Source organism: Lagopus leucura, unplaced genomic scaffold (genome assembly GCF_019238085.1).
Source record: "Lagopus leucura isolate 7727_CA_CO unplaced genomic scaffold, USGS_WTPT01 Super-Scaffold_100004, whole genome shotgun sequence".
Classification (NCBI taxonomy): Eukaryota; Metazoa; Chordata; class Aves; order Galliformes; family Phasianidae; genus Lagopus; species Lagopus leucura.
Window position 1 is genome coordinate 11,743,663 of NW_024962264.1, and position 17,421 is coordinate 11,761,083.

The 17,421-nt window shown below is 39.0% G+C and overlaps 1 protein-coding gene across 4 annotated transcripts; it reads right to left on the bottom strand.

The window, feature by feature from the left end:
• Nucleotides 1-731: 731 nt before the first annotated feature.
• Nucleotides 732-16,877, bottom strand: PRMT9 (protein arginine methyltransferase 9). 4 transcript variants are annotated; one of them, XM_042870378.1, is made up of 14 exons: nt 16,828-16,877; nt 16,396-16,447; nt 15,663-15,874; nt 15,035-15,183; nt 13,503-13,739; nt 12,678-12,845; nt 10,862-10,964; nt 10,303-10,409; nt 7,850-8,042; nt 5,188-5,371; nt 3,239-3,950; nt 2,351-2,504; nt 1,761-1,883; nt 732-1,560 (listed from the first exon to the last, which is right to left on the bottom strand). In XM_042870378.1, exons 3-14 carry the CDS (start codon nt 15,846-15,848, stop codon nt 1,345-1,347), a joined length of 2,532 nt encoding a protein of 843 aa, XP_042726312.1. In that variant the 5' UTR covers nt 15,849-15,874; nt 16,396-16,447; nt 16,828-16,877; the 3' UTR covers nt 732-1,344. The 4 variants fall into 4 exon arrangements, with proteins under 4 accessions (XP_042726312.1, XP_042726313.1, XP_042726314.1 ...); XM_042870379.1 differs by lacking the exon at nt 16,828-16,877 and adding an exon at nt 16,744-16,792; XM_042870380.1 differs by lacking the exon at nt 16,828-16,877 and adding an exon at nt 16,744-16,787 and having other exon boundaries at nt 16,381-16,447.
• Between the last annotated feature and the right edge of the window lie 544 nt (nt 16,878-17,421).

The following is a 17,421-nucleotide window of genomic DNA, read 5'->3' on the forward strand; positions in this document are numbered from 1 at the left end:
ATGAAAGAAATCTTCCAGAAGCTTATCAGGCATCAGACTTACTTATGCTTGACTCAATCTTTTCCTTTTTAACAGCCATGTTTTGAAAACAGAAAATTACTTGTAAGAGCTTGCAATGGGTGGGGACTTCCTGTTTGCTCTAGCATGTGCACAGGTAAAAACAGGGGAAAAAACAGCACTGAAGAGCCTCTGTCCTACTCTTAGATTTTCTTATGCATTGTAACCTTTGAATATGGGATGGTATCTGGTTAATTTTAAGAGATCTTAATCACCACTACTGTTTTCAAAATAAACTGGAGACCTGTCCTTCCCTGTTCTAGAAGGAGCTTTATTACAGCAATCCAAGAGCTGCAGGCTGAGACACCTGTGGCCGCAACAGAACTACTCAGTCCCTCAAGGTGATCCCAGCTAGCCTGCCTAAAACATTCACCTAAGGGAGAGTACACAGTGATTTTTGCATACAATGACACTAGAAAAATGGTTTGTGAATGCCTCTTCTACAGGCTTTTGTTAAGGACACATTGCAGATGTGTGCTGTACATGGAATGGACAGCAACAATATTAAAAAGAAGCTTAATGCTTCACTACAGAAATACCTTGTTCCTCTCTTCCCTGTAGCTACAGGGATTGAATCAATGCTGAGAAATGACTTGTGAGTCTTTCATCTGAATAGAAGATTTAAGAAAGATAAAGAAATGCTGTTATAACTGCATGGAAGAACAGTATACAAATGCTTGTCGTGGCTGCTTTAATTAATTGTATCAGCTTTCTGAAGAGGAAAAAAGTTTATATTACCAGAAATATGACTCTGTAAGAAACTCCAAAAGGCTTACTGGCTTTACCTTGTACTACATAGCTAGACTTAGTTTACAACACTCATTTATAACCTTTTGTAATTACATGCAACATGACCACATGATGCTGCAGCTGGAATGCTATTACAGTCCTTTTTACTAGGATAACATCTCCATGCACTTATGTAGGATGCTTTGACTACCAAGAAGCAGAACCAAAGTTTGTGAAACAAGGACTACACAGTCACAGCTATTTACTTCTGACATAAAGCATCTAAAATGCCTTTCTTTCACTACAGATGATGGGGCACCAATAGAAATCTGTCCCTGAGATTTTTAGATGCAGCCCCAGCAATACTTAGCCAAAACTGCTTGGTAAGATACCCTTGCAGTGCCCATTTTAGTCTGTCAATTGGATGGACAAGACTACCAACTCTTAAAACAGTAAAATAGCCTTTTTGATCAGTACATAAAAATTAGACTTTAATATAAATTATTATCAGTGATGTTACGAACAGTTGGTGTATGTGCAGTTTACATTGGACGTTCTTCACTGTTTAACCGTAATGCTAATATTGCTTTTATGGTGCTGAACATCAAGCACAAGTTCATCTCCGACCTGCACTTGGAGAGGCTCATCAAGAACAACTGCAGCTTGTTTCCAATGCGAGAACTCATCAGATGTATTCAAACTATGCTCTTCATCTAGATGTATGTGATACCAGAAGGGAATTGCAGTGACTTGGCCAGACTTACAAATTTGTACCTAAAAAACATTTAAAATATTAGTTTGACCTTCATTCATGATTAGTTTGAACTTCATTTCAATCAGAGACATTTGCAGAGAAGTAAATTCTGCAGTGAAATTTTCAGACCAGGTGAACAAAAACTGGGCAGTTCTAGAGAATGACAGCTTAGTGCACTTAAAATTGTATGTAATTACATACACACATACACACAACTCACCTTCACCTCTCTGCTTGCACTGTTTAGCAGAGGATTCATGAGGTCTAGCCTTAATAGTTCTGCTGGCTTACTCAGAGGTACACATGGTAATGTAGAGAGATCCAAATAAACACGAACTGGTACCTAAGAGTACAGACCATACCTTTAGACATCAACAGTCATTCAAAAGCGGTAAGTTTGGGATAATCATAATGCAAAAGTTTCTAAAAATTATTGTAATGTCGGTAAGAAACAGCCAAAACTCTAAATGCACCATTTTAACCCCTTCTGAAATGTCACTGTTGAAATACAAGGTGACGAAGGAGACAGAACACCTAGGAGCACAGTCATTCTTCTGTACATTCCCATTACATCTCCCATTACTCAGACAAATTCTCACTCTATTTCCAGGAAAAAAAAAAAACAAAAAACAAAAGCTTTTCTGTGCAGCTTCATCTCAAAGCTCCTTCCTGATCACAGAAATCTCTCCGGATATCAAAACATAATCAAGTTTCAGCTTTTTAGTTTTCTTCCATTTTATACTGAAGCTAAACAATTAAACAGCTGCATGCTTTGGAACTGTACTTGGAAGACATCCAACAACTTCATACCTTGAACTGGTTGATAAAAGGAGCTATATTAAACCCAAGAGTTGGTTCTGTGCCTTGAACAGCACTCTCCAGTAACAAAGACTGCGATTCTACAAGCATCCCATATACCAACACATACTGTGGAAATATCTTCCCTCCGCTCTGAAGTAAACATCTGTAAAATGAAAGAGATTTCACCTCTAAAGCTTATTATTCAACAGTAAGGAAAGAACACCTACATTTAAAACATAAATAAACACACACTAGTTCCTCCTCTGAAGTGCTCAAAAGCATCTGAGTTTGATCCATCTGACCAGACAGCTGTATTGTACAGAAATCAGAACTCCTCCAGTAATTCTGTACTAAGCAACATTTTCTCCGTGTCAGTATTGGAAACAATGTTATTTCAAGACGAAGGTAGCAGGACTTACTCAAAGCACCAATATCTAGTAGCTCTTTTGGTGCCTCCCTGGCTGTTCTAATCCCCTGTATCTGTCTCTTAGCAATACCACTTTATGCCAACAATAGCTCCATGTACACATGATGGAGCTTTCTTTTTTTTTTTTAAAAAAAAAAAAACAACAAACTTTGCTACCTCAGTTATTAGCAAGATAGTGGCTATTCTATGACTTCCTAGCAAACCAAGCAGCACGATCTTCCACTTGTATTACTGCACACAAAAAAAATAAAGCACCCTATGGAAGTGAGATCTTGACACTTCTAGTTATGTCAGACATTCCAGATGCTCTGGGAAATTTACTCCTGAAGCGCAAGTTCAACCTGCTCAGAAAACAACCTTTTTCAACGCTCTATAGAAGAGACACTAGTTCTGTTGCTAGAAGGAACGCTTTCAAAAAATTTCAGATAATTACAGATACCCCAAATTCCTTTTGTCCATTTGTACTGTACCTGGATATTGCAGCCTTTTCCATCACCTCCTGCTGGATTAAACCAGATGTCTCTATAACATCCAAAATAATAATACTCCATAATTTATCGGATTTGGGTCTCTGAAGCACCACATTTTCATCTTCTAAATGGCTGAGCCAAAATTCTACAGTTTCCTTAGGGAAATTATTAGCTTCTGAAATTACATTAAGGACTGCCTGATGCTGTTCTTTCTCAATAGAGCTGTAGGCTTTAACTGGCCCAAGTTTGCCAGCTATAATTGGTAGGATGGAGAAGCCTTCAGATACATCTAGTACGTACAAAGGATCAGGAACCACATCTAAAGAGCTCTTGTTCTGGCTTTCTTGGAGGTTCACCCCACTGCCATATCTGTCAATATCCATGGACTCCAAGTCCTTACTTGGATTTAATGATGACAGAACCTCGCCCATGGCAGCTCTGAAGCATTCGTGGTATGGTACATTGTTCAGCAGGGCTATTTCTGTGGATTCCAACACACATACTTGACCTTTCTCATCCTGTTTGCTAGTTGTCTGAAGACTAGCCAGAGCATTACATAATTCAGCCTCATTGCCCAAACTCAGCGTGTCATCTCTGTCACTGCAGTCCATCCCACACTCTGAAGTTAAAAAAGAAATCTTCTGGATCTTCAGGTAGCAGTCTTGGCAGCAAACTTCCATCATCACAGTATCTCCAGCCTTCACAGAATAATCTTAGAAAAAACAGCACAAAATCATGTCCATTACAGCAAATACTACCACTGCAGCTTATGTACAGTACTCTATAAGAATAAAAAAGCAAAGATTATCTCACTGCTTCATTAGTTTTGTTTTTGTTTTTTTTTTCCACTATGTATGAAAGATTTGTTCTAGTCATGTTTCTTAATCCACAGGAGAGAACAAGACAGAACAGATGAAGAGGCTTGGGTACACAACACATAATAGGCTGGAACCAGAACAGCCCCTTCAAGAGGAGGCTCCTCCAATTTTCAGTACTAAGCTCCAAGCCCACTACTGAAATCTGCTACTATGTTCACATTTGCCTTAATCCGTCCTGCACTAGGCAAATCCATTTAATCTCAAAACAAGCTTAAAATAAATACATACTTCTCTAAGCGTCCTGTCAACAGCAGAGCTGAACAAAAACATACTTACAAAGAAATTGCTACCAAGTTAAAATGTTCCATATTTAATATTTACATTTTAATACTTCCTGTAGACAAAGCTGAATTTGTATTTATACAGAAAACAATGGCTACAGTTTTATCTAAAACAAACACAGTTCAAGTTGGCCTGCATCTACCAATACAGACAAAAATCTGAAACAAAATGGCTATAGTCTAACAAACACTTCTTCCAGTGGCAACGTAAGCTACAGGCGTCTCCCCTCTGCCCTATGCTTTAAATTAAACTGGTCCGTGGCACAGCTGCCCCTACTGTCTATCTAGACAGGCAAGTGAATAGGAAGCAGGTGAACAGAGCAGAGGCTGCTGCAAATGACACTGGCACTGAGGAACAGCTGTGGCCAATGAAGTTGTAATCCAAAACGGATGCAAGGGGATAGGTGAGAGCTTTTAGTTTTGTTTTTATGGCAGCAACAGCCAGCAACTACCACCTCACCTCCCTTTCAAATGTCACGTCCTGATTACACAGAGCCAGTGGCCTCACATTTTGGAAGTACTCCAAAAAGTATTTGATTCAGTATAGGAAAGAAAAACTGTTCTCAAAGTTCTTATCTGTCTCACAGCAGAGTCCAACAAACAAGACTTGCTGCACCAACTTTCCAGTACAGTCCATAAACTTGATCAGGAACCACCTCACAGCTACATGTTACTGAACTTCTCCTAATCCAATTACTGCCATTTCTTAGTCTCTGTGATTAACTTGGTTTCATTTTGTTCTTGGGCTACTCAGTTTATGTAGTGCACCAAGAAAATCCACAGTACTCACCAGGGAGGCCTTGCACAGGATAGACTGCCTGTTCCCAGCAAGTTTCTTCACTGGGACTCGTAGATAGAGCGTGCTCATCATCAAGCTGCAGTACAAACCATACCACAATAGCATCTAGCACTCCTCCTTTAGTGACTGGCTGGCTGAGCTTCCAGGACTTTCTGTGCGCAAGGCTCTTCAGCTCCTGAGCAGAGTGGAAAGGAAAAACAAGTGTGAGAAAGCTCCTTTCTACACATCCAAAATCGTTTCACAGTAGTCACCATCAAGTCACTCACATTGCTGTACCACTCCATGAGGGCACCTGGCAGAAACCTGGAGTTAGCAAACTGCTACAGTGCCAGCTATCAGCATTACACTCATCAGCACAGGGCTCTCCTCCCTCACTGAAGCACGGTTATGCAAACAAAACTACCTCTAAAAGTATGTATTTAAAAACTAGAAACTGTAACAAAGGAGTTCATCTGGCAAAGCATGCCTTATGAGAAGTTACTCTTTTGTATCAAACTCAAGCCAACACTCAGACACATGCTTCAGCTAAAACCTGTGTTCAAATTTAATCACCTCTAGAAATACTATATGCAAGCAGAGTTCACTACAGCCAAAGTTCAGCACAATCATCACAAAAACACCAAATCAAACATCTTGGAGGCTATGTTCTCTGCAACCTACACTATCAACTTTGTGTAAAATTTTACTACTGAATATTTCCTAAATAGTCTTCAATAGGTAATAAGAATGAAGTCATTTTTCACACACACTTCGCCCAGTAATTACCTTCTGCAGTAACATTCAAAAACACGAAAGGCACAGCTCTGAGGTCTTTATACAGCTCTAGCACAGGCCAGTAAGAAGATATCAATCACAAGGGACCAAGGTTCTCTTAGTTACAATCAATTATACTAGTAACAGCCTTGCCTAAGAATTCATTTGTTTACAGAAGAGCTCACGTCAGCATCTGTTCCCTCTAAATTTAAATCTTAACAAAATGCAGAAGGCAAAAGAAAGTTCCCTGCCAGAACACAACTAGTTCTCTCAAGCTGCATTTTTTCTTCTCATTTTATTCTTGGCCTGTGTTCTCCAGAAGCTGATCTACCTCACAACCGAGCTGAACAATGCATGTGTCAAAATTACAGGATGTCAATAAAGTTCATAATGAAAAAAAACTCTGTAGGCAATGGCTCAGTTCCTTCAGGGCCTGAAGGGAGTAATCAGCTGTAATTACCAGCTGTGAAGGTAAACAGTTACTTCCACTCCCAATGACACCAATGTGCTGCTAGCAAACAGGCACACAGGTAGTTACCTGGGTAGGTACAAATGTCTACAGCCTGCAATTACAGCCACATCCCATTCCCCTGCTGGGGTGAAACTGCACTGCTGCTGCTAATAACAGCAGTAAAAATAATCAGCACAAGTCAGAGGCCTTTTTTTATTATTATTATTTTGACTGGCTATAATTACTTTTCTGATCTCTACTTTGAAAGCAACATGCTAGTCCTATAACAAAAGTAACAGTAAATTTGCAACCAACTATTCCAAATCATTTAACTGTGTTTCTTCCCTCCACTTCTACTCATGATAATTCCACCTTTCATAACCAGAGTACTTAACACAAAGCTTCAAAGTTAGAGATCTTCACTCAAGATAATCTTTCCATGTCTGTCAGTGTCAGACACTCAGAAGTAGACATCTTTCAGGTGTAGCAGTTGCTTATTTATGCTAGAAGCAGAAGCAACGTCAGGTCACAGAAATTGCTCCCAGCAACATTCCAGAGACCCTTTGTCTTTTCTCATCTTTAACCTCAAGACATCAGACATGCCAACTAGAAAAAGCTATTGATTCAGAACACTGCAATTCCTGGCCAAGCAGTAGCCAAGAATAATTTCATTTATATAACAGAATCTATTTTAAGATCTGACTCACCACTTTGATGTTAACTCCTCACCATGGGTCACTGAATAAGAAACAACTCACCAGAGACCAGATGCAGAATCTTTTCAGCATGCTCAGCTGTGAGCAGGTGATGTTCTTGCCTTACAGCCCAGGCCTATTTGATATAGGCATACAAATACATTCTGTGCAAAACGCACAAAATAATCCTACTGTATTTTAGAAAGCTGAACAACAAATATCATAGGAGCTGAAGGGTGGAATCAACGTGTTTGAATAGGATGTGGTATTTTTACTCTCTTCTCTTTTACACGCCCCCAAACACTTACGTACCCTTTATGCCAAGTGTGAAACATACCCTCACTCTTATCTCCACAACTTCTCTGAAGATTCCCTGTAACTTTACAGGAATTAACTTAGTCAGCTCCTTGATGCATAAACGACTGAAGATGGATCTATTGCATTCTTCCTCCATCTCCTGTACTGATGCTAGCAGTTGTTTGGTCCTATGGTGAGCTTGTCTGGGGAACCAAACAACGTCAAACAAACAAAAAAAACCTTTACCTTCAAAAACCCAAGGACTGTCACCTGATGAATCAGATAACTACATAATCAGATAAGTATGAAAACCAGCACAGGATTAAGGCAGCACTGCCAACCTTGCGCACGCAAACTGTTGCGGAACTGAACGTGCCAAACATGATGTGGGCCTCTTTTGATATACAGATTAGTTCTAAAGGACGTAAAGAAGAAAAAAAAAAGTATGCATGTTTACCTGCAGATTGTTGAAATCCACTGTCATTACTTGAAAGGGTTCTGTCAAAGGTACATAACCTCCAGGAATTCGACTGAGCTTTTCAGTGGTGTAAGGTTCGACAGTTTCCTCTGAGCCAGCAAAGGCATACATCGGACTAAAGAACTTCACAGAATGTGGGAAGTGTACACCAGCAACTTCGTGTGCTCCCACTCTGGGGGGAGAGGAAGAGGAAAGAAAATAAACTTCATAATCCTTTCAAGACTGGCTAAGCCTTTCAAATGCAGTGCACAAGAATTAGAAGACCCTATGTTCTTCCAGAATACTGCCTTACAGTCACGTGACACGACCCTTTCAAGTTACCTAACTCAAACTGAGAAACAGCATGTAGCAAACTCTGGTATCTTAAAGGTTTTGTGACAAACAAAATGTATCTTTAGCAGAAGGTCAATCTTCTCACAAATTCGTTAGTTCGTCTGTTCTTCTGAAGTAAGTGTATCTCACTTAGATTTGAAACAACTGCGTTAAAGAAAGAGCAACAACTTCAAAAGAAAATGAAGCATATTGGAAAAAAATAAACAAAACCATTGTTAGGCCCTAGAGTGCTTCTGGAAAATAAGCAATGGATGCAGACATACACTTTGATGTATTAAGTACATCTGCTATACTTAATATCAAAATTACCATTTGAAGATGAAGTAATAAAGCTACAGAGAGAGGTAAATCAGTAGGAAACTTTTTGTTAGGTTGACTTAAGGACACCAGAAACAGAATTACAAGAAAATGGGTTTATCCCGCATTTCAGTACATCCTAGGAGAAAATGGAAAAAACAAACAACTCCCTTCCCCTCCCCTCAAAAATAAATATCAGAGCACAAGAAATACAGCCTAACTTCAATAAAATTTAAAAAATAAATCACTGAATGACAGCATTGCTGATCAATGGAACACAGAGCAAACAACCAGCATCAGACAAAGATGCAAGGCTGTAAACACTTAAGAATGAAAGCTGATTTCCTACCAGATATAGGCTCAGTGTCTGCTGCTAGATGAAATATACTCTTAAGTGTACTTCAGGAAAAAAAAAGAAAAACCTTAAGTATTCACAGACTTCTGGGCTATTCACCTACTTAAAACCATTTGGGCAAAGAAGTGATGAGGAAAAGCTGAAAAGCCATATGAACTGTACAACAACAAAACAAAAAAATAGCACTAGTTAATATAAAAAGCATGAGGAAGCTGATATTTTTATACTGCTATTCCAAGCATCTTCAAGCAAGTTGCTCAAAAATAACATTTAAAAATCAGTTTTGATGTAGATCATGAAAACACCCAGGGAAACACAGAGATGTACGTCACAAGAATCCAAAGAGACATGGACAACTCAAACTTGAGAACAGACAAAGCTTTCCAAAAAGCTACAGCCCTTGGTATGAGTATTAGCTTCCAACAGCTATGCCCATTAGAGGGAAAAAAAAAGGATCTCAAGGTAGGAAACAGAAAGCTTACAAGTGACTTTTTTCTTACCATATGATTAACTGGTGGAAACTCTTTCAACCCTGCTAATTACTTGACCTTAAACTATACTGTTAGAATGGACTGTTAATTACACAATCTAAGTTTCATCCTGTTTAAAATCTTTAAGAAATACTCATTGCCATCTTTCAAGGCTGTGATTACTCCTAAAGAGTTCTTCCAAAGGGAAAGTTCTTCTGTGACCAATTACTATGAGAACTTCTGTCTCTTTGACTACTCCTAGGGGCTAACACATTAGAAAAGTCAGTGATACGGCACAAGTATTTTTCTGTTCCAGTACATGAAAGTATCTGTATAAGTCAGTGTTTTCGTTAATCTGCAACAAGATTAATCCTAAACAAAATAAGATTAAACCTCTTAGACAGTCTCCATACAATGATATTGTCTTAGAAGATGAAAATGAAAGCGACTACGAAAGTAACTGATACAGTCACAACTGGTATCAACAAAGAAACCTGAGAGTCTGCTAGCTCAAAATGAGGTAAGGCACATATTGAGAAGGATAATGCAAAGTGGGATTATTAACATTTAGGCTTTACAAAATCCTGTCCGCATCTGAAAGGCGTAGGATCTAACAGTGAGGTATGAAGCAGATTATAAAGAAGGTAAAATGAGGATAAAGGGCAACTGCTAATCCAAGAATCTCCAATACAGAAATTAGGAATTAATTTTACTGTTCAGGAACAGCACGTCTTTAATATGCACTAATATTATTTCGGCATTACTGAAAATCAAGGGATTTAGAAGAAGGAAAAAGAAAAAAAAAGCATCCTGAGAAAGGAGTGGAAAGAATTGGAGCAGTAATCTGCTTAGTGAGACATATGCAGTCATTTCAAAAAATAAAGAGAACAACAATTGAAAATTTTTAATTAATAAGTCACAAAGTCTTCTCCCAAGTAACAAATGCATGTCCAAACCATGCTAGAGTTTAAACATACCTGTGATGTCTACGTATCTCTTTGCATTCCACTGCCATTCCAAATACTGTAGCACTTGCAGGAATAACTTGCCCGTAGTCATTACTATGGACATCTTGATTTTTTGGCTGTAATATTAATAGGAACATTCACTTAGACCTACTTCTGTAATTACTTCAAAGCCTACTTTAAGTCAGGATTACAAAGTTCACAGTATATAGGAGAAATCTCCAAGTCTTTGTCTTTCCTGCAGATCAAACTTTCTCCTGACAGCGTATGTCAATATATCTGCACATCAGTTTTTACTTTTTCAGTTTACTACTTCCATAATTCTAAATCTATGCTTTAAATTGTATCCCACTATATTTGATGAAACATCTGAGGACCTTTTCCATAGGCATAATTCCTGTACTTAACACCAGAGGTCATCAGTTCCAGCTAGACAAAATATATTTTCTGCCAGTTAAGACTTGATTTGAATCCTTATTACTTGGAATCAAAGCAGAACACAGAAAATGTATATATATATAAAAAAATAACCCAAACAGAAATCACATTTACACTTACCTACATCACCTACCTTTGGCTGTAAAAGAAGATGTTCCCAAGCATGTATCAAGCTCTCCACGATCCCTTCACCAAATAAACCAGCATCAACAGTTTCTGTGACAACTAAGGAAACTCTACATAAAGGAAAAAAAAGACAGCATGAAATGCACTTCATATCAGGCCTATCTGTTAAGTTATTCTTTTCAAGAAAAACACTAACAAGAAAGCCGATTCCAACATGAGATCAAAGCACAACTTCTCCCAGCGTTCTGAAGTTTCAACACTGATAGGCAACTAAATTCTTCTAACAAATCATTCAAGATACCAATAAGATGTGACACTGAGCAGGAATTTACCATACATTTTATTGGTCAGTATCTAAAAATATGTTGTGGGGAAAGAATCTAACCCAAATAGGAAGTTATTTCAGCCTGAGACACAGCATGCATTTTGTCTGTACCTCATGCACGTACCCACGTGTTACAGACTTTTCCAATATTCCATTTTAACCAAAGCACAATAAAATTACTAAGTAGACAAATGGATCCTGAAATCCTAAATCCTTTTAACTTCTTAAACCAAGTATATAGCAGAAGACTAGAGTTTCCAGAACAGTAACAATTTATTCCTGACAAGTGAAACCCAGTAACTCAGGACAGACACAGAGAGGATGCACATGCTCAGTTAGTACAGCCCAGCTGACACAGACAAAGCTTGACAGGTGTGTAAGCATGGCAACTTTGCTTTTCCATATTATCGAGTCTGTACCATCATCAGCACAGATACTTTATCCCACATTAGTAATGTGTAATAAAACATTTCCCTCTCATCTGAAGTGGTAAACCAGCACTTTGAGCATACTAAAACAAACTACCATCCCTTTAGATCTATACCTGCTAAAAATGTTCCTGAAGAACCCCTTCTGAAAGGGATACAGAGGAAAAAACAGTAAGGTAGCCTAAAAAACTTGAATTGCACATAGTGAAAGCTATAATAATGGATCCAATTCTTATTTGCCAAAAGGAATTCCCAGTTGCTGACTTGCCTCAATGGCTCTTATTTTGCTTTAAAAGCCATTACTTAATACTGAAAATATAAGCTACTTAGTTTTCCATAACACATGAATCTCTGCTACAGAAGGCAAATACGTGTAAGTACCATATGAGTTCATCCTAGGTAATGCTCAACACTAAAATCTGTTCTCGGATGAAAAGTTACAACACTCTTCCACTGAATTTTACTCCTGCACCTATCGCTACTCTCATCGCCCTTTGGATCCATGGCACAACGAAAGCAGGAGGGACCTGCACACAGTATGTGGCACTTCCTTCTCCATTCTGAAAACAGTATGAGGCTCTGATGCGACAAGAGGGAAGAGGAAGCTTCACCTCTCTTCTTGATAAGAGGTAGACAACCGCATTTCTAATCTCTCTGGCCAAACACAAAACGTCACATAGAGTCGCAGGACTATAATATATCTCAGACCCAGTCTTCTTTCGGAGGTCCTATTATACACCTCCATCCTATCCACCAGTTGCAGAAATGAGCCCCACGTTGTTACGTGTGCACACACAGTGTAGTAACCCTACTACTTCTTTCCTGTTGATGCAACATAATTGGACATGCCTCTTAGGTACCACCCAAGAACTAAAATACTTCATTTGTAGCATCACTGATTTACCATAGAACATGATCTCAAAAACAATGTCTGCAATGCTCCATGAAAACCTTCTCAACTTTCCCTGTGGTAATTAACCACATTTATGGTATTTCCTGCTTAGGTCACAACATATCTTAAAATGAAAAGCAAAATTATAATGTTATCACAATAGAATACAACAACTCACCTTTCCGGTATGTGCTTTGGAATTTCTATATCAAATGACTTCAAATGTAGAAGCTTGATTTCTCTGTCCATGTTATTTGCTGCCACTACATCACAGGCAAGTTCATACATGGTTTTTGACAATTCACAGGCAAAGACAGAAGATGCTCCTGCCTTCTTTGCAAACATACTGAAATACAAGAATCAGAGCTTTCTCCCTCCTATTTGTATCATTTTAGGTAAAGTATGTGTCATAGTTCTATGACTTTTTGGTTATTAGTATTCCACATCATAACATAATACTGAGTCTTTTGAAGTTCTGTTTATGCATCTGCTTTTTATTTCTAAGAAACTGCCTAAAATTTGCCACTGAATAAACCATTAACTTTCTTGCATGAACACTAATGCCACACAAACTGACATCCTGCTGACATGCTACGTCCAACATGGACAGCAGGAGATTCCCCAGCTATACTAAATCCACTCTTTACAGCATCTTCATTTACTAACTTTTTCCACATAAATGAAGTGATTATTAAATACTACACAACAGCTTGGGACGGAATATTTGACATTACGACTCCAACAGCAATATGAATTGTCCAATCTATACAGTAGTTCTTGGCACAAAAAGAAAACCTGCAATACAAAGAAAATTACTGCAACAAACACAACTGGAATTGGGCACTAACCTCAAGACTCACTGACTACAGAAAACTTTGTTTCCTTTCTTAAGTTTTGCCTCAACAAGGTACAAATGTAAAACAATTTTTTAAGTAGCAATGACATTTTGTTAGACAACAAATGTTTCTAGTAATTACATGTTAAACATATGCTTACCACACACCTCAATATTCCTGTTCCTGTTCCGATATCAAGGACAGACTTGCACCCTGAGCACACAGCGTTCTCTATTGCTTTTAGATAAGTAAGATTCCTCTTGGCATCATTAAGCATGATGAAGTGCCAACGTTCCACAAGCCAGTTTGCAACACGGTAGAAATTCTCCTTTGCATCAGCAAAATCTGGGTTAAGCTTCACTGCTTTGTGAAAATATCCAGCTGCTTCATCTCTAAAGCCCATTCTAATGGTAAAAACAACAAATAGAAAGCATATGTTCAGACACCAATTGTAAGACTGTGGATTTACAGGTATCAGACAAAAGACAACAGAAATATTTTATGTGAGAAAGATGCTCTATAAAAATACTGACACTAGCTTATTAAAAAAATATACACGTTACTTAGAACACCAAATCACTTCAAAATGCAAAGGCAGTAAAAAACACCACCGTGTGTGTACAGCCTTCATTTGCTATGGGACCCTTTTATGAACTAGAGTCATTTTCTATATTCATATTCTAACTAGGGTTAGAATAGGATTTACAAGAATTTGCTGTAACTGTATGATGATAGCAAACCTGCAGTCTCACAGATTTTTCAAACTGCAAGGGAATGCTACAAAATCCAAGTTTATCTCACCATATTTAACTCAAATATACTACAGAGCAATGAAAATTTGAATTATCCGTGCTTCCGTTAAAAGACAATTTTCAAGTCAAATGGAGAACTGAAGCAAACTTCTCTGATAGCAAACTGCACTGAAAAATAAAAGCTATGAAATATATTAAAGGGTACAACTCCCTTGCCATGCAAGAAGGGTAATTCTTAGAGCAAGCACATGAAACAGACAGAAGGCACTCCTAACCAAAACTGCTCAGATCCATGACTGATGTTTTAAAGTCCAGTCTTGAAAGACTTTAAAATTCAGAATAGCAAGCACCATATGTTGCAAGTTCTGGGGAAAGCTGTAAAATATTGATTTTTTTGGTATTAAATAATTGCAGAAGCTTGAACTGTTTAAGAAAAATCAGTCCTACGAAGACACATGACTAGCTTCCTCATTTGAAAGGTCCAATCCTACATGATCTAAAGAAAAACCAAAATTTAAAGACAGTGTGCAAAAGCAGTGGTGTTCAGAGATCTCAGAAAGGAAAAAAAAAAAAAAAAAAAGATCCTATATTAACGACAACAACACTTAACATGATGAATTTGAACAGTTTTTTCTTGTTTTTTTGTTTAGTAATTACTTAATAAATGAGTTTAAAAATACTTAAATGCAGTGTTTTTACTTAAAGCTTTTACTTCAGTAGAAGAGCTCTTTAAAACACAATTTAATTGTTGCTGTATCAACACATTTTAGCACTGTTACTCAACTTTTTAAGCTGACGAGCACACAGCATTCAACCGCACGCACTATATAAAATCAAGCATAAACTATGCTTAAAAGAAATAAATACAATCTCAACTGACTACTGTTTCTTAACATACAATATTAAAACTCAAACCTCATAAAAACTGAGTATCGACTACTACAAACCTGAAAAGATGTTCTCCCATACTGTTACATATCACTTCATCATTTGGATACAGCTCAAGTGCCTGTTCATAACAGTTAAATAGATCTTGAATTCGTGCTAGAGAATCCAGTTCTTCTGCCCATTTAAAGAGAGTAAATTGGAATGTTTCCTAGAAAACAAAACGTACAGCACTGAGGTTGAAAATAGTTACCAGAAGTGGGGAACTGAGACTTGAAAACATCAGATTTGGCCACACAAGTTTCCCTTCAGGAGCAACAGCACTCATTATCGTCCCAAATCTGTTAGCTCACCTGAAGTAACAGAAGTAAACTTTCAAATATCCACACAAAGTATCATCACCCAGAAATGGATACTAAGGGCCTACCCACGTACTACTGTACATTATTCTACAGAACAAGTCAATATTAACACGGCCCATTTTTATTAAACTCAGTAGACACATACAGCACGAAGAAAAAAGAATATCCATTTCCTTCTATAGACACATGCAATTCATTAAACAGGTTGCTATCTCAATTACTTTTCTTCTTTTATTTTCAAGACTTAATGGGAAGATCAGCTACAGACAAAGAACCAAAGGCACAGACCACATCACACAGACTCAAGAAGAAATCGAAGGGCACTTACTTTCACACTGGTTTTCAGCTCGGGAGCTAGATTTAGTACTAGGAGATAGTGAGCATATGCAGTTCCATAATCCTGGTCCTCCAAGCAATGCTGAGCACTCTGCAAAGATCTAGAAATGAGCTCCCGCCTGCCAGCTTCCTGAGCACCTCGGTGACTACGACGGAACGTTGCATTTGAGTTGGACATTCTGAAGGCTGTAAGCACTGCTCTTCCTAAAAGAAACAAGTAACACAAGCTGTAGGACAAGGTTACACAGAGCAGACAGACTAAACAACATCAAAATTTTCATAAGTATTGAAGACCCTCCTCCTAAATCCTGAGCATTCAAAAACATTCCTATCTTTATACCACTGATAATTCCATCAACTTTAAAACGAACTTCCACTATCCAAAAGCTGGGCATGCATCACTTTTGTGTCACATGAGGTCCTGCAAACAGCTTAGGTTTCTGAGCTTTTAAAAAATAATTTTGGTATTGCATATTTTAGCATGTCTTTAGGCAAGTAGTTCTGCACACCAAAAGCTCATGCACTGAGTTTCCAGTCAACCGAAGAATTTGAGGCTAACCTTCTTTCACTTCAACAGCAGTAACCCCATAAAGCCATGTCTCCTGCACAGACAACAAGCTCAAAAGACAACATGGTTATCTCTCCTCAAGAAAATGTTTGTTATGAGAAACAGCATGTATATTTTTGTACCCGTATCAGTTACCACTTACATTTTTAAGGCTTACCTACACACAAGGGCCTAACGGTGCGTCCGGGATTTTCAGGTATATCCTAAAGCTGAAGAGAGCAAACATTACATAAGAAGTGACCGCAAGGAACACAAAATCACAATAACCGCTTGCCTATTTGTTTAAGAAAGCAACAGCCATCTATGAAGCAGACACCGATAAGTTGCACAGGAATATGCAAGAGCACCCAGGCGCCTGAAGAACCGGTGCGAGAACTAGGGCCAGCGATGCCAAGCAGGCAGGCAGGGAGCCCCACACGGCCCCACAGGCCGCAACCAGCCCAGCAAGAAAGAGAGTGCAGAACGAGGCTCAAGACCGCTGCAAGCACAAAAGAAGGAGATTAACCAGGGAGCCCGTTCTCTGCGGGCGACCCGGGAGCTCCCAGAGTCACCACCTGCACCGCACGGGCCGAAGCCCCCGAACACCCACCTCAGACACCACAGGCCGCCGCCATCTTAGGACCCAGAACGACTCGGCGGCGCATGCGCGAAGCGACGGGCGCGGACCGTGGGCCGGCGCGCGCCGTTGCCTAGCAACAGGCGCCGCGAGAGCGGTGCCGCCTCCTGAGATGGCGGCGGGAACCGTGCTCCGCCTCGTCAGAGGCTGCAGCTTCTTCTCCTGCCTCGGGTTGAGGTGAAATGTGCTGCCTTGGTTAGAAAACCTTCTTAAAATTTCACCCTTGCTCCTGTACTGCTCGTCCCACTCCCTCTGCCGTATATATATATATATACAAGTAGTATATATGCACTCATATATATGTAGTATAAAGGTGCTTCTAATTGCTCAAGTTACTTTGCCGCCCACTTCCGACGTTTCAAACTGGTAATTCAGGGCATAAGAACGCAGGGCTTGCTAAAAATGGCCTAAATCCACTGCCAATCTAGTCCCCAGCTGCTCAGTGCTGCTCAGACCTGCTCTACGTGTAAGAACTCCCATCACCTTAAATGATACAGGATGTGATATAAGAACAGCACATTGCGCAGGCACTGCCTATAACTGGACTGTAGTTGTGGTGTTTGTAAT